Source organism: Xiphias gladius, chromosome 21, assembly GCF_016859285.1.
Source record: "Xiphias gladius isolate SHS-SW01 ecotype Sanya breed wild chromosome 21, ASM1685928v1, whole genome shotgun sequence".
In the NCBI taxonomy this organism is placed as follows: domain Eukaryota; kingdom Metazoa; phylum Chordata; class Actinopteri; order Istiophoriformes; family Xiphiidae; genus Xiphias; species Xiphias gladius.
The window spans coordinates 16,787,976-16,811,064 of NC_053420.1; the positions used below are offsets into that span (position 1 = coordinate 16,787,976).

Consider the following 23,089-nt stretch of genomic DNA (forward strand, 5'->3'; position numbering starts at 1 on the left):
TCATGTTTGACGCGATCACAACAGCTGTAGTAAAAAAAAAAAAAAGTTTATTTTTTTTCTCAGTCTTTATAGTGACAGTTTTACAAAGCAGTAGTATAGAGGCCGTTTGGGAGATGGCTTTTCAGAGCACTTGTTGCCACTGGAATGTATTTATATAAGCTTGCTGCTTGGTTGCTAAGCACAGATCCAGGTGGCATTAGTACAAAAACTGAGGTCACTCACCACCTGTTTCTTCACACATCTCATGATCTTCAACGACGAGACTGCTGACGGCTGGATACTGATTAGTTTTGTCTGATGTCAGTGCACAGTGGCCACCATTGATGAGTTGATCATCATGACAATGACTGCTTCTCAACACAAGTACAGTAACATATCAACAAACACAAAGCATGAGATTAATATGATACAATATGCCAAAAAAAAAAAAAAAATAGATAAAAGATGTTCTGCGGTTTTATGTGCATCTCTAAAAGTTAAGTTTTTATAGCACCAGTGTGATGATTTTATAGCACCAGTGATTTATACAATCATCAATGTTCTTTGGATTATATTAAACCATACACACACAAGCTACTGGGCTGACATACATGTTGAAAAATAAAGGTAAAGAGAAATAGAGTAAAAATTTTCAAACGCAGAAGTACTTTTCGCACAAGAGTAATGAGTTTTACAGAACAGTCAGAAGGAGATGTGAGGAGGAGAAACGGAGGAGGAGGGGGAGGATAAAGTAAGAGGATATGGACAAGTTGTAGAAAAAGCGGCAGTATCTGGGCAGGTAGTGTCCCTGATCTCAGTGCTCAATCAGCAGCCACCGCAGCTCTTTCCACAGCTTCCTCCTAGTAATGCACACTGTCCACTCAGTGCTGCCACGCCACAGCGAGAGAACTGATCGCGACACAGGTCGGCTGCACACAGACAGAGAGGAGTCAGAGTTAGAATAACAAGGCTCCATGTACAAACACACACACACACACACACACACACACACAGGGGAACACACTATAGAATGAACCCACCTCTGAGCAGCTCTTCATGTGCACACACGGTCCTCACGCAAACCTCCTTGTTGATGACGTACACCCGTCGCAAACTGTATGAAAACACATGTGGAGGTCACAAGTGAGGCTGAAACACTGAAGTGCCAGTGGGGTTAAAGGAATAGTTCACCCCAAAATGCAAACACAGTCATCACCATTTCAGTCAAAACTCTACTTAAAATATGAGTCTGGTGCAATGCTATAATTTTCTTAATGTCAACAAATCCCATGAAAAGATTGAAACCAACAATACGTTGATCCTGCCAACAAGTATTATCCATGTAGCCAGAACCGAATAACTCCTTCATCTTTGCAATAAACCTCCATTGTTGACCAAAAACCATTAAAAATGGATCAGTGAACCACACAGTTGCACTGGGTGACATAATGGGTTTTGAGTCGATACCACATACACTGGCCTGCTGCTGTAAATACCTGCTAGAGCACCAAATGTGTATTAATCCGCAGCTGTAAATAGTCCCTGACAAAAGTCTTATTTACTCCTGTCTGAGTTGCGTTTGCAGAAAACTAGAGTGCGCAGATGTTTTATGAAATAGCTGAGTCTTCTTGAAACTATACATGTAAGTTTGTGACGCGTTGAAATGCATTGTGGCTCCAGAAGTCGTATATTTACTTCTGTTTTTACCTCACTGTTATTTGCCCTAGAAAAGACCGAACCCATGCATTGTCCATGAGGGAATTATACCAGAAAAAAATTAGGTAAATTCTGCACTTTTGTGCTCTGGGTTTTCACTCTCACACTTGGATTATGTGGCACAGGCTGTTTGCACAGATCTGACAGATACTTTGTGCTTTTTGGAGCAGTGACAGTACTTTGACAAAGTTTGGGTGGAGGCCGAAATGGAGCAATGCGCAGTGACTCACAGTGTGTTTGTTTGTCCTACAAACTTAAGAGGGGTTTTGACTGACGTAAGGGCAAAAGAGATAATGACTGGGAGTTCATTTTGGGGTGAACTGCTCATTTAAAACTCATTCGAAAGTCCTACGCACCTGTAGAAGCAGAGGCTGTTGAGGCACTGCTTGCATGGCTTGTGAACGGAGTAGAGCCTGGTGCAGGGATACTGCTCCTCTCTGCAGTCTGAAAATCACAAACACACAGAAAAATCATTTCTCCACTCAGAGTAAACATCTGACTATCTGCCCTCATCTCTGCAGCTTTCTTACCGAGAGGACCTGGCTCTGTGGGCTCCGTCTCCAAATCGGACCCTGACGTCCACATGGAAAATAGATTTAAAAATGAGTCACTGGCACCATACAAACCTATTTTAAATATCATGACATAAGGGGAACATGTGACTCTAACAGGAGGAGAATTCAGCAGATATACCTGATTTTTCTGGACGGACCACAGGCTCGAGTCGAACCTGCTGCTGGTAGGTTCTAGGAAGAGAATCATGATTTTCAGGATCTTGCCCCCCTAAAAAACAAGGAGAGGAATCCCTTTTGTCTTGTGCCGTGACGCTTAAATGTGAAAGTAACATTTCAAGAACATCAGTGAGCATTTCTATGAACCTGAAAATGTTTTACCTTGAAAATAATCTGGCCCGTAGTCCTCTGTGAAGCCATAAAATAAGCAGGAGAGAAAAAAAGGTTTCATGAGATCAACACTGTGAAACCAGTTACAGTCTGTACCTCCCCCAAATATACAAACACACACACACACTCCATATGATGTGAACCACTTGCATGCCAAAGCTGAGGAAAATGAGCAGCTTGTGAGGACGTAATCCATGACTTCATATGAGAGGTGTTTACAAATAATGACATGCAGAGTGGTCAGAGTGCTCTTTACACTGTGACAACGGTTGCTATGCGGGTGGTAAACAACAGTCGGAGGAGGAGGAGAGAGAACTACTCCTCGAGGCTAGGTGACACATCAGAGGACAACCAGAGATCAGGAACAGATGTGGAGAGCTCTGATATAAACCAATGCTGAGCTGGAACAATCCAGGCCAATATTCTGTTAATGAACTCACCCAGAAAAGGAAACGGTTCCTGGTACTGGGCCTGGGCGAGCAGCAGAACTGTCGACATTTTAGAAAAATAAAGTGATCACAAAGATGAGGTGATGAGTGAAATGCAGGGGTGGAAAGTGAGTAATGACAAGTACTCTGAATACTGTAACTTAGTGGCGCTATCGTGCACTAGTACTTTTTTCAGGTGTTTTCTAATATCTGCGATCTCCTCTCACTGGTGGTTTTAAAATTTCAATTTCTTACGTTTTGAACATTGTACCCGGCTCCTTTTGAGGCAATAAAAGGAGCTGTTACACTACTATTACACTACTGCAGTTGGTAAAAGTGGCACGAAGTCCCTTTATTGCTTTAAAGTCCATAAAAATGGTAAGTCCTGGAACAGCTCCCCTGCAGGACACCATGCTTTATTCAACGTTTTCAGATGCCTTGCCTTCATCAGGGGGCGTCTGCAGCAAAACCTCTGAGTGTATTAAACTGAGCACAGTAAAGGTGTGGACTTGGTTGATTTGTGTATTTAAACTTACAGACCATCTGGACATTACATTGGCCCTTTCACAAATTTACATCTTACTGTTATTCAGAGTAACATTCAGAAGAGATCATTTTGTGCTTCGACTGATTTCCAACACGCCTACTCTTACCTCTGCTTTAGAACTATTTAATACTCAAAACCAATTTTCTCAGCCATGTCTTTACTATGGCTGACAGGCTCCAACAATTTTCTGCCAAAGCTGGAACCTTTTTAATTGTCGCACATGAGAGATTTTGAAGTACTTTTTGATTTTGGGTGCGGTGATCTGGTTTGAAGTGGCCGGGATGCAGTTGGAAAAAGGTGGTTGTTGTGCATTTCTGTGGAAGGCAGATTCTGTTACCTGTGGACGGAGCCAGACTAGCTGTTTCCTCCTGTTGCTGGTATTTATTCTAAGCTAAGCTAATTGGCTGCTGGCTGTATTATTTATCGTGCAGACATGAGAGTTAGTATTTTATCTTCTCACTTAACTCTGGGCAACGAGGCGGATAAATTATTTCCCAGATCATCAAACTATCCCTTTTTTTCGTAGTTCCACATTTAGTAATGTATATTTAATGTTATAGCAAAATATGTAAGACTTGAAACCAGGTTTTCAGGGGCTTCAGATGACTGTTTCAGCTGATAGAGGAGTGTGGTGTAGTTACCTGGCATGCAGAGTAGTAGGAGGACTCTCATGGTCACTTTGGGAGGTAGACTGACTTCAACACTGGGGGGGGATCAGGGGAGAGGATGAATAATCAAAACAAGAACATGAGGGGAATAAACTGCTTATTGCTGAACTCTCTTCTCCTCTCTTTCCCCCTGCCCTCCATCACCTTTCAACCCCCCCTCCAACGCCACCAAACCCCCTCCACTGGCCCCAGACAGCCACGGCAAGAAGAAGAGGGGGAGAAAACTCTGACAGGAAGAATGTGGCACGTTTGTCTTCCTAAGAACAATCTCTCCGTTTTCCTACTTTTCCTCGCTGCAGCAGACAGTCTCGAGGCTGCATTCCAGGAAAAGAAACAGAGGACCCCTCAACCCCACCCCACTCTCTGAGTTTTCTTCATCCCTCCCTCCCTCTCTCTCTGTCTGTCTCCACATCCTTCATTTCCCTTCTGTCGCCCTCACTGGTCATTTCCTCGAACACCCCCCCCTCCCCTTTCCCCCTTTTCTTTCTTCTTCACTCCACCAAGCAAAAGGGTTGAGTCAAAATGACATGTGGACAAAAAAGCACTGACAACATCAAGACATCACCAACTAGTAAACCACTTCATTCTTTTTTCTTAAGTTGTCAATGTGATTCGGGAAGTCACACTATGAGAATGTTACATACAGTAAAATCCAATTCCTTAGTTTCCTGCAGCACTGACTAAACTAGTTTTCCACTTTGTGGAAAGTATGAATGCTCCTCCTTCGCTGCAGCACTGTAGGCTGCTTCATACACACAACATGCAGCGGTTAATTTGTGCTTTCAACACATCCAACACCTTTCAGCTTTCTCTGTGAGACTGCATGCTGATTTTCACTCAGCACAAAACGTGACAGAAGCATTGTTTGCACAAGTTCTGCATGTGTAACAATAAATCTGTGTGTGTTTGTGTACCAGCATAACTCTCTCTCTCACACACACACACACATTCTTCTTGTGCATCACGGTGGCTATCGGAAACCATATGTTTTCACAGCACACATCTGGGAGTGATTAGCCCCCCTCTCCTCATTGACTCCTTCCCTTCCCAGCAAGAGACCCCATCTCCCCCCACCTACATACACACACACACACACACACACACACACACGCACACACACACACACACACACACACACACACACACACACACACACACACAGACACACACACAAGTAAGAGTTTTTGAGGACACCAACAGGAGGTTCCACTGCTGTCATCTATTTTACGCCTTTTGATTTCATGCAACCATGACAAATAAGTAAATGAAAAAGTGTAAAATCATCTTTCCATGTGCCCTCACTGACCCCCAGACTCTGGAAGCAGCTGATTTTTTTTTTTTTTTTTTTAGTTTTTTCTCTTGGCAGCCTTTCTCCATTGTAGTGCCATTGCTGCAGGCTGAGCTGTAAAGTCCCTCCTCCTTCTTCTCTCCAGTGAAAACACAGGACCACATGTCAGCTCGCCACAGCCATTAACGTGCACGCTTATTATCCACAATTATTCGGGCTACATTTAGCGGACTGCTAAAGGCCCGGAGATGCTTTAATGTCCCAGAAACCGGGACTGGGCTGCATTAAATCTGTGCACAGTCCCCTCATATCTGCTGACCTCTTTTTTTTCCTCCATAACTCTCAGCACAAGCTAAGTCTTCCCATCTATCTGAGCAGACACATGCAGAGGATAAAAACATTAAAGCAGGTGCAGTAAAACCAAGAACTGGAAATGCTGAGACTTTTTGCAGTGTGTCTTACCTAACTTGGACTCAGCTCGTTCCGACTTCCCTCAGCTCTCATGCGTCCACTGAGCGCAGGAGGACCTCGCAGCGCCACATTGCACCGCCCCGCATCCGCAGTCTCCTCCCCGTCCAGTCCCGGTCTCCAGCCCCCCAACCCCCGATCCCCAGTCCCAGCAAGATCAGGGTTAGGCCAGGACTGGCTTAGCCGTCACACTCAGTGACGTTAGAGGTCAACGGTGGAAGAAATAGTGATGACCCGATCAAATATTGAGAAATGCTGGGCGCCGAATCAATGCCGTATATACTGTTGCCAGGTTACCAGGTGGACTCACGTAAATAATCCACACATAGGGATCAGACATGAAAACCATCTGCCGTCCTTTAAGATTGAAAACGGTCAGTTCTCTGCCAAATCCCGGAGACCTCGGCTGTGACATAACCACCGCCCTCCTCTTCCACAAACTCCACTAGCTGTCATCAACCAAGCGTCTCCCGTTGTGTGTATCTCATGGATCGTTTACTGTGCGTATGTTTTCATTCTTGGCTATTATGCGTTTTATCTTCTATTTTTTAAAGATCAAATCAAGCTTTAGTTTCTTGTCAATGTCGAACTCAGCAGCACAATCCTTTAACTTTTGTCTCGTCCATTGATGTATTATGGTTTAGAGTTTTGTTACTTATGCAAAGAAACACTTTGTAACCAACTCAGAGGTAGAGGTAGATAATGTAGATATTAGGCTCATAAAACCTTTGAACCTTTTTTCCAATCACAAAGATGTTTCCACTTCCAATTAAGCTTTGCTGTTACATGCAGTTCTTTGAATTCAGGTCAGAGCACATGTATGACACATATGTAATACTTGTAGTACACGAACACTGCGACACTGTGTCACCTGCAGGCACATCGACCCAAATATCTGTCTGTGTGACAGGCTTCAAGTGAACCCATTAACACAATGATGAAGTAGCCGACGGTCCAAGTCATTTACAGCTTGGGCTCTGCACAATAATGGCATCTAGTGGACACTGGCTGCTAATGACTGTGGGTGTAGTAGCTGGATGGCAGGAGTGACATTGTTGTCAGCAAGTAATAACCAATGAACACAAGGGCAGGATTTCAACTATTTATTTTCCATTAAAACAAAGACTGCTGTCGGTATGTTGGAAGATCTGAGGGAATATATACACTGGATGTCTGTGAACCCGCTGCTAACCTGAAAAGCAGCAAGCTAAAGAAAATGCCTACTCATGTCTTTACTTCAATAGTATGCTGTGTTATGTCTTCTAAGTGCACAAAACTACACACAGTGGAGTTTGAGATGAATACCTCTTGTGTGGTAAATGTTAAGACTCAAACACACAATCTCTCTCCTGCATTCATACTGTACATGTGCGTTTGTGTAACACCAAGCCCTCCAACCACAAACACACACACACACACACACATCCATTACCATTAGTTGCCTCTGTGGTCTTTAGGGTGTGGTGGTGGCGGAGCTCCTGGTGTCCTGGCCTTTTAGACCTAATTAAGCATTTTTAATCATTATATAATTTAAATCAAGGAAGGAAAAGTTGTACAAAAAGACAACTGAGGTTTCAGACAGCAGTGGCCTTCTTCTCCTTGTATGTGGCCATCATCTTCTTGATCTCAGCTATCGCTTTTCCTGGGTTCAGCCCCTGAGAGCAGAAGAAGATGGATTAGGAGAGATCAGTAAGAATCATTTTGATTTTTGATGAATGGAAAGGCAGGATGTTGTACCTGCAAAGCACAAACAGCAAATGTAGTCTGTGTATTAAGGACACAAGATAAAGGGTGCATCCCAGTTCCCTGATTTTAACTTTCCTTTCTTCGCAAAACCTGAAAATCTATCAGGTCTGTCACCATAAAGGTCGCTCATGGTGACTGTGAGTGTAGTAGGTTTATTTCTGTATTGTGGAGGAGTGAGGAGGGATATGTGAGGAGGTTTGCACAAGGATTCACGAGACCAGCCTTGGCAGAAGTCTTTCACAGACCGACACACCCTTTTATTGGAAATCTGACCACTCTGACCTGTAGTTTTATACCAGGAAAAATAACAGAACACGCTCAAGTATAGGGCTGCAACTAATGCCAAGTTTTGTGATTGATTGATTCTTAATTTCTCAACATTTGCTATCACAAAGGACAAAAAAAAACAAAAAAAACAAAACAAAACAAACATACATAAAATATTCACATATGAGATGCAGGAACCCTCGAATTGTTGCCATTTTTTCCGGGAAATTACTTAAACAATTAATTGATTATCTAAAGAGTTGCCAATTAATTTTCTGTAGATCAACTAACCAATTACTCGACTATTCATTGCAGGTCTACTCAGGTACAATGTTACTTCCAGTTTTTATATTTTATTTGTTTCCAATTCACCCACTAGTTAAATAATGGATCTTTGTTTGCTGTACTGTAGGTCTGATTAACAAATAAACCATAAAACAACTTCCCTCAATCATCAGTAAGATGACAGATAATGTTATATTCAGGGAGAGCAGGAGGGTTTTTAACTGTCTGTCGGTGTCATTTTCGATTCAGTCACATTTGATGCTGAAACTCCACATGCATCAGAGAGAAACTATATTTTGACGAGATACATTTAAAGAATTTCCATTTTCCCTAAAACATTTAGTCCAATTCATTATTTCTATAAAGTATAAGACATTCTTAAATAATGGTCACCTATTTTCATACATGTGTGGATACCTGTCATAACACCTGAGAATGAAGGACACCTCGTTTCACCAAAAACCTGTCTCCATGATTCCTTCTTTCTGGCACGTTTTCCTTGCATCTCGCTCAAAAGACGTGAGTGAGGGAAAAGTGCATAAAGGCAAATTAGATGAGATGTACCTGTAGCGGGAGCTGTGGTGTGCATGTGGATGTAGATGAGCGCTGACAGGTTACCTTGGGGCAGGTCTTGGTGCAGTTCATGATAGTGTGGCAGCGGTAGAGGGAGAATGGATCCTGCAACTTGGACAGACGCTCCTCTGTGAACTCGTCTCTTGAGTCAATCATCCAACGATACGCCTGAGAGACAACAGGATATACAATTATTATTCATACTCAGGGTCAATTTTTGAATTGTCTCAGAATACAATAAACCATCCTAAATGTTAAAGTGCTTACACACACACAGACACACACACACATGCACACAACATGCACACAACACACACACCTGCATCAGCACAGCAGGTCCGAGATATTTGTCTCCGTTCCACCAGTAACTTGGGCAGCTCGTACTGCAGCAGGCGCACAGGATACATTCATACAGCCCGTCCTACACAGGAGAAAAGAAAGAAATGATATTTTTTTTCCCTGTGACTGTGATCACTGGAAAGCCTGTCTGTCAAAACCTCACCAAAATAAAAACAGTGGTGTACCAGCTTCTGTCGGTCCTCTACAGACTGCAGGTACTGCTCTTTCCCCTCCTGTGACTCATCCTTCTTCTTCAGGTAGGGTTCGATAGACTTGTACTGGGCGTAGAAGTTACTCATGTCCTGCAAACACAATTGTGCAATCAAGGATCCAGCCAGAATAAAGAAATGTCAGAGTAAAACTTGATTAAAAAAACTGAAATGAATAAAGCAATTTATCCATGTGTCTGAGCAACTTAACTTGGCCAGCAATATATAAAAACAAAGAAGTAGTGAAAAGTTGCGGGAAGTCTTCACCTGTTCTCATTGTGATATTCAAAAAACATGTCACATTTGGCCAGTTGGTTTGAATTTGGTATACTACCTACGAGTTTATCAATCAAAAGAAGCTGAAATTATTATTTTCAACCTCAGCAGCCACATAAAAACTTGCATTTGTCGAATATACAGACAAGTAATGATAATTGATTTAAAACTCTCCAGGTTTAATGTTATGACTTTGTTAAATCTTAACTTCATTACATGACTGGAGAGAAAATGCTATATTCACAAATGGAACAACTTGAGTAACATCTGTTACCGGTCAGAGCTGTTCCAGCTGTTAATGGTGCAGTGGACTCTTAATTGAGGATTTTTTACTCACAGGTACCAGGTCCTTGACCACATACATATGTGGCAGGGGGTAAATCTTAGTTGGCTTGCTAATGTTGGTGTCAATCTTGTTGAGACAAGCAAGTGTATTTCCTCCATTAATGTTCATTGCACAGGATCCACAAATACCTGAAATAAAAAGATTTTAAAATTATTTTCAGAATAATTTCGGAGCCAGGACAATCTGAAGACAAAACACCACAATACTGTACTTTAGTAATTTATTACCGTAGAGTAGTAATAGATATTTTTTGTTGGAAAACTAATTCAGAAAAGTAATGTCGACATTATCTATCATGGTTGAATGACCTGTGGTTGACATGAACAAATAATTACTTAAAAAGAAAATTAATCTACAGAGCAAACTTCTAAAACTTTGGTATATTCCCTTAAATAAAAAAACAAAAAACAAAACAAACAACAACAGCAGCAACAAAAAAAGAAACAAAAAAGACAAGATGTAGGCTGCACCATTACAACAGGGTAATTTTGGGCGTTTTTGTGGTTACTTCTAATCTTCGAACTAATTACTGTGACTAATTACACAGAATCATTATCTGCCACATCATTATTCTGGTGGCGTACTCCAGCCGCCATGTTACTGACCTTCTCTGCAGGAGCGGCGGAAGGTAAGAGTTGAGTCCATCTCATTTTTGATCTTGATCAGGGCATCAAGAACCATCGGGCCACAGCTAGATGAAGAAGAACACAACCAGTCAGCGAGTCAGTAAAACATGTGTAAAACAAAAAGTGTAAAAGGGGACAACTCTAATGTGTTTGAATAAAGGAAATCATGGCAAGTGCTATGGCTGAAGCGCAGTTTTGAGTTTTAACTTCTGGCTGCAGTGCCATTTTGACAGATGTGGGCTAGAAGTTTCGTCAAGCTGATTAGAGAAGGAAGAGGACTGGAAATATGCCAGGCTGTCAGAGCCACCTGATTTTAAACCACCTGAAGGCGGTTCTCAGTTCATTAATCATGACCTGTGTTTACAGGTGATGCTTTCAATGCCCTAAGCAAATCTGTTGATATCATTAGCATGAACAAATAGGAGCTCTGTTAATAATGCTATAGTCAGCACTATTCATTGGAAAGGATAAGATGTTATTCAACTTGATTGTTAACGCTTAATCTGACAAAATCCTTTTCACTGCACCTACACTGTAACAACAGCAAACACTTTTGCAAAATTTCCCACAGAAAACAGTCGTTTCCGACTGGCCGACAGGGGTCGATAAAGCATCCATAATGTGAGTGCAAAAATACCCTCCGGTTTGTTTTGATATAGAAAATAACAGATTCACCTCCACCTCACCCATTAATTTCAGATATCACCAGAACACTGTTGTGCATTACTATAATTTATGTGTTTAGGAGGATAATAACTGCCAGCACACTTTAAAAGTTAAACTGACACAGTGCAGCACACACTGGCCTTCCTCATCCTCCTCACTGCAAAGGGAAGAGCTGTAACACCTACGTGTTAAGGTCGATCTCGTAGGTCTGCATGCGGGGTTTGTCTCCTGGAGTGTCTGGGTCCCATCTGTACACCTGGAACTTCTTTATTCTGGCCTGTGCTGCTGGAGCTGCTGCTGTTTGGGCGTACCGCACCGCCTGACAGTGGGGACAAGGGGAAAAGAAACATGATGATTTTGCTACTCTACCATTTACATTATACACAAGAAAAATGTCTGCATTGTTACATGATGCTCTCACATTGAGAATGATGACATGGAAATTTAAACTACTCTATCTTTTCCCTCTTTCACTCCATTGTCTTATTGACAACGACAGGTTATTATTTATTTAATACTCCTATTACTCTGAAAAGAGACCTATTGGCATAACTGCTGTTTCAAGCTTTCAACTGTACTTTCCTGCTCCTTGGAGTAACTTTACTCTTCCAACTTATAGATATCAGTGGATCTTCTGGTTTTGATAACTTAAACATGGCGTAACTGTAAACTGGGGCTGTAAAACTGATGATTATTTTCATTACTGATGAATCTGCTGATTATTTTTTCTTGATTAATCAGTTAATCATTTAGTCTATAAATTGTCAAAAAGCAGTAAAAAATAATAAAAAAATAAATAAATAGGGCCATTGTAATTTCCGGGAGCCAGAAGTGACATATTCAAAAAGCTGATTTTGTCCAACCAACAGAAATATATTTCGTTGATACATGATATAATACGAAAAAAAATGATCAAATCCTCACATTTGAGAAGCTGGGACCGACAAATGTTTGGCATTTTTACTTGAAAAATAATTGAAGTGATTAATCGATTATCAAAATAGCTGCAGATTATTTTTTTTCCCAGTCTAATCCCTTAATCGTTGAAGCTCTACTTTAAACCAGAAACCACTGCAACAACATTAAGTGGTTCAAACTTTTAATGTAAGCACAAAAAATTTCCAAATCAAAACAGCAAGTAGCTGATTTATTTATACTGAATATGACATACTGTTAAACATGGCTCTACTGTTACACAGAGTGAAGTCATAAATTCATCCGCTTTGTCTGGCTGTTTGTTTTGATTGAATTTCGTACAGGAGGATGTCAGACTGCTTTATCAGGCTTTAATTAGCAAAGCAATGTTTACAAGTCTCAGTAACTGGATTTTTATCGTTTATAGTTGATGCTAAACACACCAGTCGATAACCGAGAAATTAAAACTGAAATCATTGCAGAGTCAGTCTAACTGCAGCTGGCCGTCAGGGGTAGCTAGTTAGCAGCTGACTACGTAACCCGGATTTCAGGGCATAGACGGAGCCCTCCGCTGTTAAATGGGAATGTGTTACTCTAAGCAAGGCGACAGAGTTCCATGACAGTATCATTGTCTGACAACAGCAGATAGTGTAAACTATTTACTTATTCTGATCACTTCAAACATACCACCAGTCCTGCGGGGGAGCGGAATGCCAAAAGACCACAGCGGCTCAAGGACTTAAGACCAACAGCCGACATTTTGGAACTTCTCTGACCTCCACCAACTGCTATCCCAGCATCCACCGTGGCTGCGTCACTGCTCTCATGGGAGCGCGTGTTTAATTCACTGGTGTCTCCCGGCCTCGCAACCAACCACCCACCCACACACACACACACGTAAGAGGATTGCGGTTTTTAATGGTTTGTTTTACTTGATTGTGACTTTTTTCTTTCCTGTATTTTCTTTTATTATTATTATTATTTTTGCTCATAAAGTCAGTTCTCTCTGGTAATGAAGCGCTTCATTTGTTTTACCATCGCCAATAATTCCTTACCGACTTTTCCGTCAGAAAACCTGGACGGAGCAGAGGAAACACAGACACTAGATGTCCTGGGTTATAAAACGAACGTACCCAGTACGCCTCTGTAGTCGTTAGCACGCCGTGTGGAACTGGACTCAGTCTCCTTCTAGGGGGAACTGGGCTAAGGTCACTAAAATCAGTGTTTTCTTTATGTTGAAAGGGAGACTGCGGTGAAGTCGACTGACAAACAGCCATGGTATTCCTGACGCTGTCATGCTGGATCAGAAACCGTGGGCCCGACAGATACTGGAAAGTTCAAGAAGTTCTCAAGCATGCGCGGGTATGGCTCGGACTATTTCCCGGAGCAGAGTGGACCAACCTTCTGCTACACTGACTAAATGCTGTGTTTTACATCATCATTCCGTAATCTGTGTTGTAGTCGTCTCAGAAAAAACAAAAACAAAAAACGAATTCATTCAGTCATTCTGCTTTAGTTTGCTGTTTAGAGATGGGCCAGTCAGGAGGATGCTTCATCACTCTGATCTAATTTTAACAGCATAACGTCCGGGGTTTTGCTGTAGTCATTATCCTGTCGTGTCTTCCACCAGCACTTCAGAGGCAGAAAGAACCGCTGCTACAGCCTGGCTGTGCGGGCGGTCAGGAGGGCATTCGTCTACGCCACCAAAGCCCGGAGGCTGAAGAAACGCAACATGAGAACGGTAAGTCACAAACACTATGTCCTCGACAACACACACAAGGCTGGTGCACTTGCCAAAGTCAGGGATTTGTTGTTTAGAGTTCGTCTGGAACATCAGAGGAATAGCTTCTAACTACTGTGCAATCCAGATTTTATCAAGTCTCTTGGTCTTTGTAAATGTTGGATATTTGTTCCTTCAAACTACATTACACAAAGCAGTGAAGGCTGCAGACTGTCAGAGTCACTGTGAAGAAGTTTTGCACCAGTGCACTGCTCTCCTCTAGCCAAACCAATTCAGTTTACTGTATTTCACGAGCTTACATCAGTCACTATTAATACTGCTTTCCAAGGAATCCTGGGTACAAATATAAAATTAGAACGTATCCAGCAGTAGTAGCAGCCTTCTGATTAAGCGTCAAGACGTTAGTTTACCAGTAGACCCTGAACTGTAGGACACTCGTTAAATGGACAACCCTGTAATCCAGTGGTTTCCAACACAAGAGTCAGGATCCCCCAGGGGGCCCCAAAATAAATCTGAGGGGTCACAAGATGATTAAAGATTTTTGCACTATGTTGTCACTTAATGAAAAGTCAGCTGTCCTTCCAATCCCACTCTTGTTGGCTCCTACTAATTAATGTCTTCAACTTGCAGAAGGGTGTATTAAACGTGAACATGTATGGGAAGTTTGTTGAGTTCTTGCAAGAAACCGACCTTGTATATACAACACATAATTGTTGATCTGTGCTTGAACCAGGTAACCAAATGATGTTATTTTTGGTGTGCTCTCATTTCTCCAGCTCTGGATCACACGCATTGCAGCGGCATCACGAGAGCATGGAATGAAGTATCCTGCCCTTATGCACAACCTTACAAAGGTTGGTTGTGTCACATATTACAGCATTGTACCAGTTCTCTCCAGGATGTCTTGGCTTTGACGTTTCAGGCTCTCTGTATGTTAAAACATTTCCTCCCTTCCTCCGTACAGAGCAGCGTTCAGCTGAACCGACGTGTTATCAGTGATCTGGCCATCACAGAACCTCGGTCATTCCTCTCACTCGCTAAACTGGCACAGGCTCGGCAACAAGAAGGCTTCCGTGCAGCGCTGGGTGATGGCAAAGAGCCTCCTGGTGTCTTCTCCCGTATCGTTTTACTACAGTAAAGGACTTTCTACAGCTATGGATTTTCAGTTGCGGTGTGGTTCAAAGAGCAGCGCTCTTGGATTGTTGAGATGATCCCGAAACAGTCAACCAGACACACACTCACCTCTTTGCTTTACAGTTGCTGTTTCATCTAGGTATTTTTCATATGATCATATAAGGTTAATTTAGTTTATTTTTTAATACTCTCTTGATCAGTATACCAGGGGTTGCACCATGCTTAATGACCCACATTGAGACCAGGGTCTGATCACCATGTCTAGTGTGGGTTGCTTGGTGTTCATGGTGAGGAGTTCACTGGTTGACCAGAGAGTTGACAGTTCTGTTATGCACTGCCTGACCAAAGTCGCTCATCTGCATGTCCCACACAGGTCTCCACCAGCTCCACACTGGTCTTTGGTGTCACTAACTCCCTGCCCAGTTTCTTTACTTAATATGTTCCTCTTCAGCCATGCTGCAATTTTGCTGTTCAAACTCAGTGCATGTATGAAAAGAGATTTGACAAATTTCGGACTTTTCCAAGCCGGTGATATTTATTGTTGTCTGTGTTACAGTACTGACAATGGGCAACTCTGTAATACTGTAGTCACCGCTGCACTCTTAAGTCATCACAAGAGCATCATCATAATCCAAGCTTGCAGCCGGAATAGCAACTGTTTGTCCACAGACAGACCTGCTCCTGCTACATTCACTGACTGAAGTCCAACATCTATTATCGTGTGCCAGAGATTTCCTGCTGCAGAGTTTCCTATAAAAAATGCTCCTCAGCAGCTCCCCTGATTTCCTCCACTATCACCATAGAGGATGTGATTATCAATTTCCTTCACTCTCCCTGTGTAAATCAGATATAACCTTTTGTTAAATTATTATTTGATGCTACTGGATTATGAGTTTTGGGGGGGTTTGGGAAGAAAAGTGACCTCAAGCTTTATCATGTGATGACTTTTTGCTCTTTGTAAATATATATTTTGCCCTTTGTTGTGGTAAGATTGTCCTCATAATGTTTAGTTCATTAAACATTTTGATATATACTCTTTGGTCCTGCCTTGATTCTCTTCACTAAAAGACAGCCATTTTAACAAATTGTGATTTTGATAGGTATTTTATTCTCCACTAGTCATTTGCAGGTGCTGTGGCTGCTATCTCCCTGCAAAAGTTCTTCTTGTGTGTCCATGATAGTGCATACTAGTAGACACAAAGACAAAATTTAAATTCATTAACCAGTGGCATTTCAGAAACACATACACCCAGGTTCGAAGTCTAAACATTCCTCCAGTCCAGCATTTATTTCTGTTGATCCCGCACGGATCAAACTCAATGACTGCACCTGGTTCGAGACTCAGGTCTAGAGGACACATCACACCAATGTCAACGAGCTATGACTTGCAAAACCAGAGTCAGCCTGACGCAACCAGAGGAACACCATGTCCATTCCATGTTAATTGTACATATTCTGACCCTCTACGGCTACCGTATCAACTTTGGGTGGGACTACATGAGTGACCTCTAGTGAACACAGTTCGCTTGGACAGCCAATGAGAGGAAGAAGTACTTGTGTACCAGCCAATCGGCGTTGCCGTTATTCAGCGGAACCTGCACTCTCTGATGCACTTGCGCAGAAGACCGCGGCGTGACACGCGTGTGGAGGAAGTGCAGTGACAGCCCTGCAGCAGCACCCTCCTCTCTCTCTCCGCACAGAACCGGCCAAACTGTGCTTTAGTTATTCTCGGTAAAATGTCGTGGCTGTTCGGCCTGAACAAGGGGCAGCCCGAGGCGCCTCCTGGACTCCCGGTTCAGCCTCCGCCGCCGCCGCCGCCAGCCGGAGGCTCCAGCGGCGGCGGAGATAAACCCAAGGACAAATGGAGCAACTTCGATCCCACCGGGCTGGAGCGTGCTGCTCAGGCGGCCAAGGAGCTCGACAAGTCCCGTAAGTGTTTAGGAGGGCCTGTTTGCACAGTGGGGGTCACCGGAGTTCAGGTTTAACCAGACTCTACCGTTACTGCACACCGAAAGTGATGCACCAGCATCCAGCTTCTCTTTGGTTCATGGTGGTGGTCGCTTCAATGATGCAACGAGGCCCACCCTCATAATCTACGACAGCACCTGTACATACATAAATACATTTATATATTTAATTTATTAGATAATATAGATTTATATATTTAATATTATGTAACTGTGCTGCCCCCACCTTTAATCAAACTAGTGGACTGGGTTCAAAGGTCATCACCTTGCAAACTGACTGTAACTCACCATGGTGCCACATTCAAGCAAAGCTTTCACCAGCTACTTCTGTAGTGTTATGTGTCTATCATTTCATTTTAAGCATTTTCCTGAACAGTTAAAAGGGAATGAAAACCAGAAAGGTAAAAGAGAAAAGATAAGTGGAGTCCTGTCAGGATTGAGAGTCCGATCAGTCATGGTTGCATCCTGCAGATCACTGACCCTGTGTGTAAACCATAGCCTTCAGCTCTGTGTTGCTGTCTTTCCCTGTCACCTCTATCCAGGACATGCCAAGGAGGCTCTGGAGATGGCTCGCATGCAGGAACAGACCACCCAGATGGAGCACCAGAGCAAAATGAAGGTACAGCAGACAGTGTACACCACTTCTAAACCCATACTAAAGTCCTGCTTCCCTCTTGATCTGCTGCAGAGCAGTGGTAGAGTGCCACTGGATTAGAGTTCGTTTTGCTATTGTCCGTTTACATCAGATGGAATAAAGTTTTTTTGTTTATGTTTTTGTGTTAGGCATAAGTGTTGAAAGATGTCTTGACGCTACACTGAGTGTGGAGATATAAATATATCTATAATTTAGACTGTTTAACTTTGGTCTTGATGGAAGTAAAAATGCTGTCATGGCATTTTGAATTGCGTATTTCTATGGATGTGTAGCTTCAAAATACAGACTTAAAGATTTGTCATTTGGCAAAAATAGAAGTCATGTGTTCAGAATGTGTCCATGTTTCAGATTGAAGTACAGCATAACATAATAATAAGTCTGATGGGTCTACCTCTGTATCTTTTTGAGGACTTTCATGGCATGACCCAGTCGACCATTGGTTTACAATGAATGTAAGTGATCTCTAGTGTGTTGCTTGGGTTTAATGGAGTCTTGGCATCCTTTGCATGCCACTGTAACAGGAGTACGAAGCAGCAGTTGAGCAACTCAAAGGCGACCAGATACGAATCCAGGCTGAGGAGAGGAGGAAAACTCTGAATGAGGAGACCAAGCAGCATCAAGCGGTATGAACAGAAATGCTGTCTCTGTTCTCTTATTGTTTTGAATGAAACAGCAATTAGAAGTATATTGTAGCAGTGGAATAGACCAATTAGAGTTTTATGGTTGCAGTTAATTGTTTTCTTTCCCACCACAGAGAGCTCAGTACCAAGATAAGCTGGCCAGACAGCGTTATGAGGACCAACTCAGGCAACAGGTGAGGGATCTCCTCCATATTTAGTGTAAAATGCTTTGAAATGAGCTGAAGCACCAAACTGATGAATGTTTCCCTTTCTTTCTTTTTTTTTCCAACAGCAAGCCCTGAATGAGGAAAACCTCCGCAAACAGGAGGAGTCTGTACAAAAACAGGAGGCCATGAGGAAAGGTATGGACTTCACCACTGTTACACTGATGCCCCGTGGAAGCTTGTGAAGCTGTTGAGCGGTGTTTTATGTACTTGTTGTGTCATGGTTTTTATAGCGACGATAGAGCACGAGATGGAGCTGAGGCACAAGAATGAGCTTCTGCGCATTGAGGCCGAATCTAAAGCTCGAGCCCGTGTGGAGAGAGAGAATGCTGATATAATCCGCGAGCAAATCCGTCTGAAGGCTGCAGAACACAGACAGACTGTCCTGGAGTCCATAAAGTGAGAGACACTGCCTCATCTGTGATTTCACACTATGGTGTTTATGATGCTGAATCATATAGCTAGTTGAAACTGAAGATGTTAAAGAAGTATTTCAAACAAATGCAGTCACCACCACACCAGTATATAACACAGAAATGGTCAGTTTTATTTTTTTAGTAACTGGTTACTCAACAGTTGCATCCTGTCAACACCCTAAAGGCCTACTGACAGTTAACGTGGATTTGCTTTTAGGACAGCAGGTGCTGTTTTTGGAGAAGGATTCAGGGCCTTTGTTTCAGACTGGGACAAAGTCACAGCCACGGTGAGATGTCTCTTTCCATCAACAATTAGTTAAGTTAGAGATTGTATTAGAAATACATAATAAGGGCTGAATTTGCCACTGATAGAATGACAGACTGGGCAACCATATTAGTTCTCTGAAATACAATCTCGTCTACAAAATAAGGGTTGGTGTAAAAATACAAACAAATTAATACAACTACAGAACTACAGATGAGTCTAGTTCACACTGACTGAAGCTTGACCACTCATAATGGTTGTTTCATTTAATAATGACATAACAATCTTTCTATGATGTATTTGCATTTGCTGATACTATGCCACTGAGGACATCTAATGGACGAGTAACCATAAATTTCCATAAAAATGTTAGTATGGGCAAACAAAAAACAGGTTTTCCTGATCCTTGCAGTGACCAATATCTGAATATAGTCCTAACTGTTCTATCACATCACCAGGTGGCAGGACTGACCCTTTTAGCTGTGGGAGTGTATTCAGCTCGAAACGCAACAGCGGTGGCAGGACGTTACATTGAGGCGAGGCTTGGGAAGCCATCGCTGGTGCGAGAGACATCCCGATTCACTGTGGGAGAGGCAATCAAGCATCCCATTAAGGTAGCTAATTAGCAATGGATCCTTTTTTTTTTTTTTTTTTTTTAACTGCAGATTATAATATGTTAATTATAATTTTCTTGTCCCTCCTCAACTATGCAGACGACTAAACGGCTGAAGAGCAAACCTCAGGATGCACTAGAGGGAGTTGTGCTCAGTGTGAGTGGATATCAAAGTCTTTACAAAGGATGAAACAAATTTGCATTTTTAAAAATTTTGTAACCACTTGAAATAAATTAATTTTCCTGTGGTTTTTTTTTTTTTAAGCCTTCCTTGGAAGAGCGTGTGCGTGACATCGCCATAGCGACAAGAAACACGAGACAGAATCACGGCCTCTACAGGAACATCCTGATGTACGGCCCACCAGGCACAGGCAAAACACTGTTTGCTAAGGTACACTTGAGGTCTGAATGATGCAAACTGTTACGTACATTGACATTATTGCTTTTTTTAAATTTTTTTTTTAACTTAAGCATTTCTTTTTGTGCTGAGTAGAAGCTGGCAGTGCATTCTGGGATGGACTATGCAATTATGACTGGTGGTGATGTAGCACCCATGGGCCGTGATGGTGTGACAGCCATGCATAAAGTTTTTGACTGGGCCAACACAAGTCGACGCGGGTATGCTACTATATTAAGTGGAGAATATGATCATGTACAAACAAAGAAGGTCCAATGAAGACAAAGTATCAAATGAGGTTATTATGTGGTTTTATCCTGTTGCAGGCTGCTGCTTTTTGTTGATGAAGCTGATGCCTTCCTTCGCAAGAGATCCACTGTAAGTGTGCTTGTATTTCATTACTCAGGAACCTTGCAAGTTTCTTCATAAAGTATATTTTTCTTATTTATCCTTTTTATAATTACATATGCCTTTATTTATCTTTAACTACATAAAGTGCATTCTTCATTCTTACATTTTGTAGGAGAAGATCAGTGAAGACCTCAGAGCGACTTTGAATGCATTCTTGTATCGCACTGGAGAACAAAGCAACAAGTAAACATTTTTTTACATTCTGTGGTGCTTTGATCCAAACCTTAACTGTTTCATACTCTTCCCAGCACATCTGTAAACTGCTTAATTTCTGTGTTTTCCCTGCAGGTTCATGCTGGTGTTGGCTAGTAACCAACCAGAGCAGTTTGACTGGGCCATAAACGACCGTATAGATGAAATAGTGAATTTTGCTCTGCCGGGTCCCGAGGAGAGGGAGAGGCTGGTGCGGTTGTACTTTGACAGATATGTGCTGGAGCCCGCCACTGGAGGGAGACAGTGAGTACAATCCCAGTAACTACAACACAGCTGTTAAATTAGGGCACAAACCCAAGCCACTGTACACTAGGGATGCATACAGAAACAAGTAATTAGGTTCAGTCCACCATGTGTACACTCTCACATGTAGAGGGATTTATAGTAATTTTGAGGAGTTGTATAATATTCCGTCACTTAAAGTCTTTGACTGAACGAGGGTTAGATTAGATTCAGGGCCTTTTGAGGTGTAGGCCAAGAAATAGCCTGCTGGCCATGTGGAGGTTGGCCAGACATGCTGAGGCATTAATTACAAAGAGCTGGTGGGTTGGTGGGGCGACACACACAGACCAGGAGGCATTGAAGTAAGCTGTAAAACAGTGTGAAACTCATAGCACTATGTAATCTTTTTGTTTCTGCTGTGTTTGTGTGTCTGCAGGAGGATGAAGCTGGCACAGTTTGACTACGGTAAAAAGTGCTCTGAGATAGCGAAGAGGACAGAGGGCATGTCAGGAAGAGAGATCTCCAAGCTGGGTGTGGCCTGGCAGGTATGTTCCCTGAAGTCACTGGGGATCCATCGCTGTAACACACAATGCTATTCTTCAAAATGGTGCAAGACTTTAATTTCATTCAGTTATTAAATGTGTCAAACCCCATGTATTGTGCTTCATGTTCTTGTAGGCGGCAGCATATTCCTCTGAAGACGGTGTTCTGACAGAGGCTATGATTGATGCTCGGGTTGACGACGCTGTCAAGCAACACCTTCAGAAGATGGACTGGCTGCATGGAGAGGAGGAGGCTCAGACCAAGATCCTTACGCCTCCCCCAGCTGCGGCGACAGCCACTGGAGGCAAAATGGGCTTCACTCTGCCCCTCAGTGACACACCTCAGGCTCAGGAGGTGATCACTCCAATTCTTGAGATGAATACAAACCACAAAGGTGAAAGTATACCATCTCTCTCAGAAATCGACCAATCAGCAGAGGGTAAAAGCGCCATCCCAGCTGGACAGGACTGTGAAGATGCTGTCAAAGCAGAAGCTGCGACAGCAGCGGAGAATTTAGCCCAGCCTACTTCCTTAACTGACAGTGAGGGCAAGGTGGAAAAGGAAGACAAGACTGGATCCTCTCCTCAAAAGGATGGGACTCCAGTGTGAATCAAAGATTCTTTAGTGGGGCTGCCTGTATTCGAAGGATTAATGTCCTGCCCCTTTATCTAGTCTGTCAATTTATGTCCAAAAGCCTGTTGGACTGTCTTTTATGACAGAAGATGAGTTCACAGGGTTGGGGGGATAATCAGTTAACTTTTCAACACAGAAACGACACCTGAGACTCTTTCATTCTAATATATAATGTATACATTGTAAAAGTGTACTGTACATGGAAACCAGACTCTGTCTGTAATGACAGTATATAAATGTTGTGCACAGTGGAGTGTCTCTGTTGAAATGATTAAATGGGTCTGTGTTTTTATACACTAAAAATTCTGATGGTTCTTGTAAACAGCTTGGGGTACAGTTGTTATATGACAATACACAAATGACAGTGTAGCTTGTTAGTAGAGTTTAAAGTCAAAGTTTCTCTCGGAAAGCTACATTTTCCAATCAACAGTCACTGGCATTGTATCTATTGGTCTATCCCTACCAGTGCCTTATGAAATGCTGACGTAGTATTTAGAGAGATCAGTCCTATCATTGTCAAGCATTATATATGGTTTTGAAAGGACGGAAGGGTAGAATAACACAGTACATAACAGCTAAGGTGCAAGCAGAGGGGAGGGGTCAAGATTGAAGAAGGTGGTGATCCTGTCCTATAGGAATCCACTTGGGATTTCAGTTTTTTGCAGTAAGGGCTGAGGGATTAAGCAAGCTGCTTCTACAAAGCAAAGTCAAAGGCATGTAACTCCTTGATTTGGAATAGACCACATGATAAAACTCCCTATCAGACATTATAGGATGCCTCCATGTATGTA

At 42.4% G+C, this 23,089-nt stretch overlaps 4 protein-coding genes across 5 annotated transcripts; 2 read left to right on the top strand and 2 right to left on the bottom strand.

Annotated features, from left to right (window-relative positions):
* Window positions 1-25: 25 nt before the first annotated feature.
* mfap2 (microfibril associated protein 2) lies at window positions 26-6,062 on the bottom strand. Of its 2 annotated transcripts, XM_040159739.1 has the most exons (9): window positions 5,991-6,062; window positions 4,214-4,275; window positions 3,038-3,085; window positions 2,589-2,615; window positions 2,389-2,478; window positions 2,226-2,267; window positions 2,052-2,139; window positions 1,020-1,093; window positions 26-908 (listed from the first exon to the last, which is right to left on the bottom strand). In XM_040159739.1, the coding sequence occupies exons 2-9, from the start codon at window positions 4,242-4,244 to the stop codon at window positions 805-807; spliced, it is 504 nt and encodes a 167-aa protein (XP_040015673.1). In that variant the 5' UTR covers window positions 4,245-4,275; window positions 5,991-6,062; the 3' UTR covers window positions 26-804. The 2 variants fall into 2 exon arrangements, with proteins under 2 accessions (XP_040015673.1, XP_040015674.1); XM_040159740.1 differs by lacking the exon at window positions 3,038-3,085.
* Window positions 6,063-7,086: 1,024 nt separating this feature from the next.
* On the bottom strand, window positions 7,087-13,063 carry sdhb (succinate dehydrogenase complex, subunit B, iron sulfur (Ip)). The gene is made up of 8 exons (XM_040158532.1): window positions 12,932-13,063; window positions 11,515-11,648; window positions 10,643-10,728; window positions 10,029-10,165; window positions 9,392-9,508; window positions 9,187-9,288; window positions 8,913-9,035; window positions 7,087-7,651 (listed from the first exon to the last, which is right to left on the bottom strand). The coding sequence occupies exons 1-8, from the start codon at window positions 13,001-13,003 to the stop codon at window positions 7,571-7,573; spliced, it is 852 nt and encodes a 283-aa protein (XP_040014466.1). The 5' UTR covers window positions 13,004-13,063; the 3' UTR covers window positions 7,087-7,570.
* A 282-nt stretch (window positions 13,064-13,345) lies between these two features.
* On the top strand, window positions 13,346-16,152 carry mrpl20 (mitochondrial ribosomal protein L20). Its single transcript, XM_040158542.1, has 4 exons — window positions 13,346-13,606; window positions 13,875-13,985; window positions 14,762-14,839; window positions 14,950-16,152. Exons 1-4 carry the CDS (start codon window positions 13,520-13,522, stop codon window positions 15,121-15,123), a joined length of 450 nt encoding a protein of 149 aa, XP_040014476.1. The 5' UTR covers window positions 13,346-13,519; the 3' UTR covers window positions 15,124-16,152.
* A 542-nt stretch (window positions 16,153-16,694) lies between these two features.
* Window positions 16,695-22,549, top strand: atad3 (ATPase family AAA domain containing 3). Its single transcript, XM_040116231.1, has 16 exons — window positions 16,695-17,048; window positions 17,629-17,705; window positions 18,263-18,364; window positions 18,496-18,555; window positions 18,654-18,723; window positions 18,819-18,984; window positions 19,219-19,288; window positions 19,725-19,880; window positions 19,980-20,036; window positions 20,145-20,270; window positions 20,373-20,497; window positions 20,603-20,654; window positions 20,800-20,870; window positions 20,976-21,143; window positions 21,559-21,667; window positions 21,801-22,549. Exons 1-16 carry the CDS (start codon window positions 16,856-16,858, stop codon window positions 22,272-22,274), a joined length of 2,076 nt encoding a protein of 691 aa, XP_039972165.1. The 5' UTR covers window positions 16,695-16,855; the 3' UTR covers window positions 22,275-22,549.
* Window positions 22,550-23,089: the final 540 nt, after the last annotated feature.

Excerpts from the sequence above, each read along its gene's own strand:
- atad3 (XM_040116231.1), top strand. The coding sequence starts at position 16,856 with ATGTCGTGGCTGTTCGGCCTGAACAAGGGGCAGCCCGAGGCGCCTCCT. Across the intron at positions 20,037-20,144 it reads TAGAGGGAGTTGTGCTCAGT|CCTTCCTTGGAAGAGCGTGT; the intron begins GTGAGTGGATAT and ends TTTTTTTTTAAG. Across the intron at positions 21,144-21,558 it reads CCCGCCACTGGAGGGAGACA|GAGGATGAAGCTGGCACAGT; the intron begins GTGAGTACAATC and ends GTGTGTCTGCAG.
- mrpl20 (XM_040158542.1), top strand. The coding sequence starts at position 13,520 with ATGGTATTCCTGACGCTGTCATGCTGGATCAGAAACCGTGGGCCCGAC. Across the intron at positions 13,607-13,874 it reads AAGTTCTCAAGCATGCGCGG|CACTTCAGAGGCAGAAAGAA; the intron begins GTATGGCTCGGA and ends GTCTTCCACCAG. Across the intron at positions 14,840-14,949 it reads TTATGCACAACCTTACAAAG|AGCAGCGTTCAGCTGAACCG; the intron begins GTTGGTTGTGTC and ends TCCTCCGTACAG.
- sdhb (XM_040158532.1), bottom strand. The coding sequence starts at position 13,003 with ATGTCGGCTGTTGGTCTTAAGTCCTTGAGCCGCTGTGGTCTTTTGGCA. Across the intron at positions 11,649-12,931 it reads GCTCCCCCGCAGGACTGGTG|GCGGTGCGGTACGCCCAAAC; the intron begins GTATGTTTGAAG and ends CCCCACTGTCAG. Across the intron at positions 9,036-9,186 it reads GACCTGCTGTGCTGATGCAG|GCGTATCGTTGGATGATTGA; the intron begins GTGTGTGTGTTG and ends GTTGTCTCTCAG.
- mfap2 (XM_040159739.1), bottom strand. The coding sequence starts at position 4,244 with ATGAGAGTCCTCCTACTACTCTGCATGCCAG. Across the intron at positions 2,616-3,037 it reads GGAACCGTTTCCTTTTCTGG|AGGACTACGGGCCAGATTAT; the intron begins GTGAGTTCATTA and ends ATGGCTTCACAG. Across the intron at positions 2,140-2,225 it reads CACAGAGCCAGGTCCTCTCG|ACTGCAGAGAGGAGCAGTAT; the intron begins GTAAGAAAGCTG and ends TGTGATTTTCAG.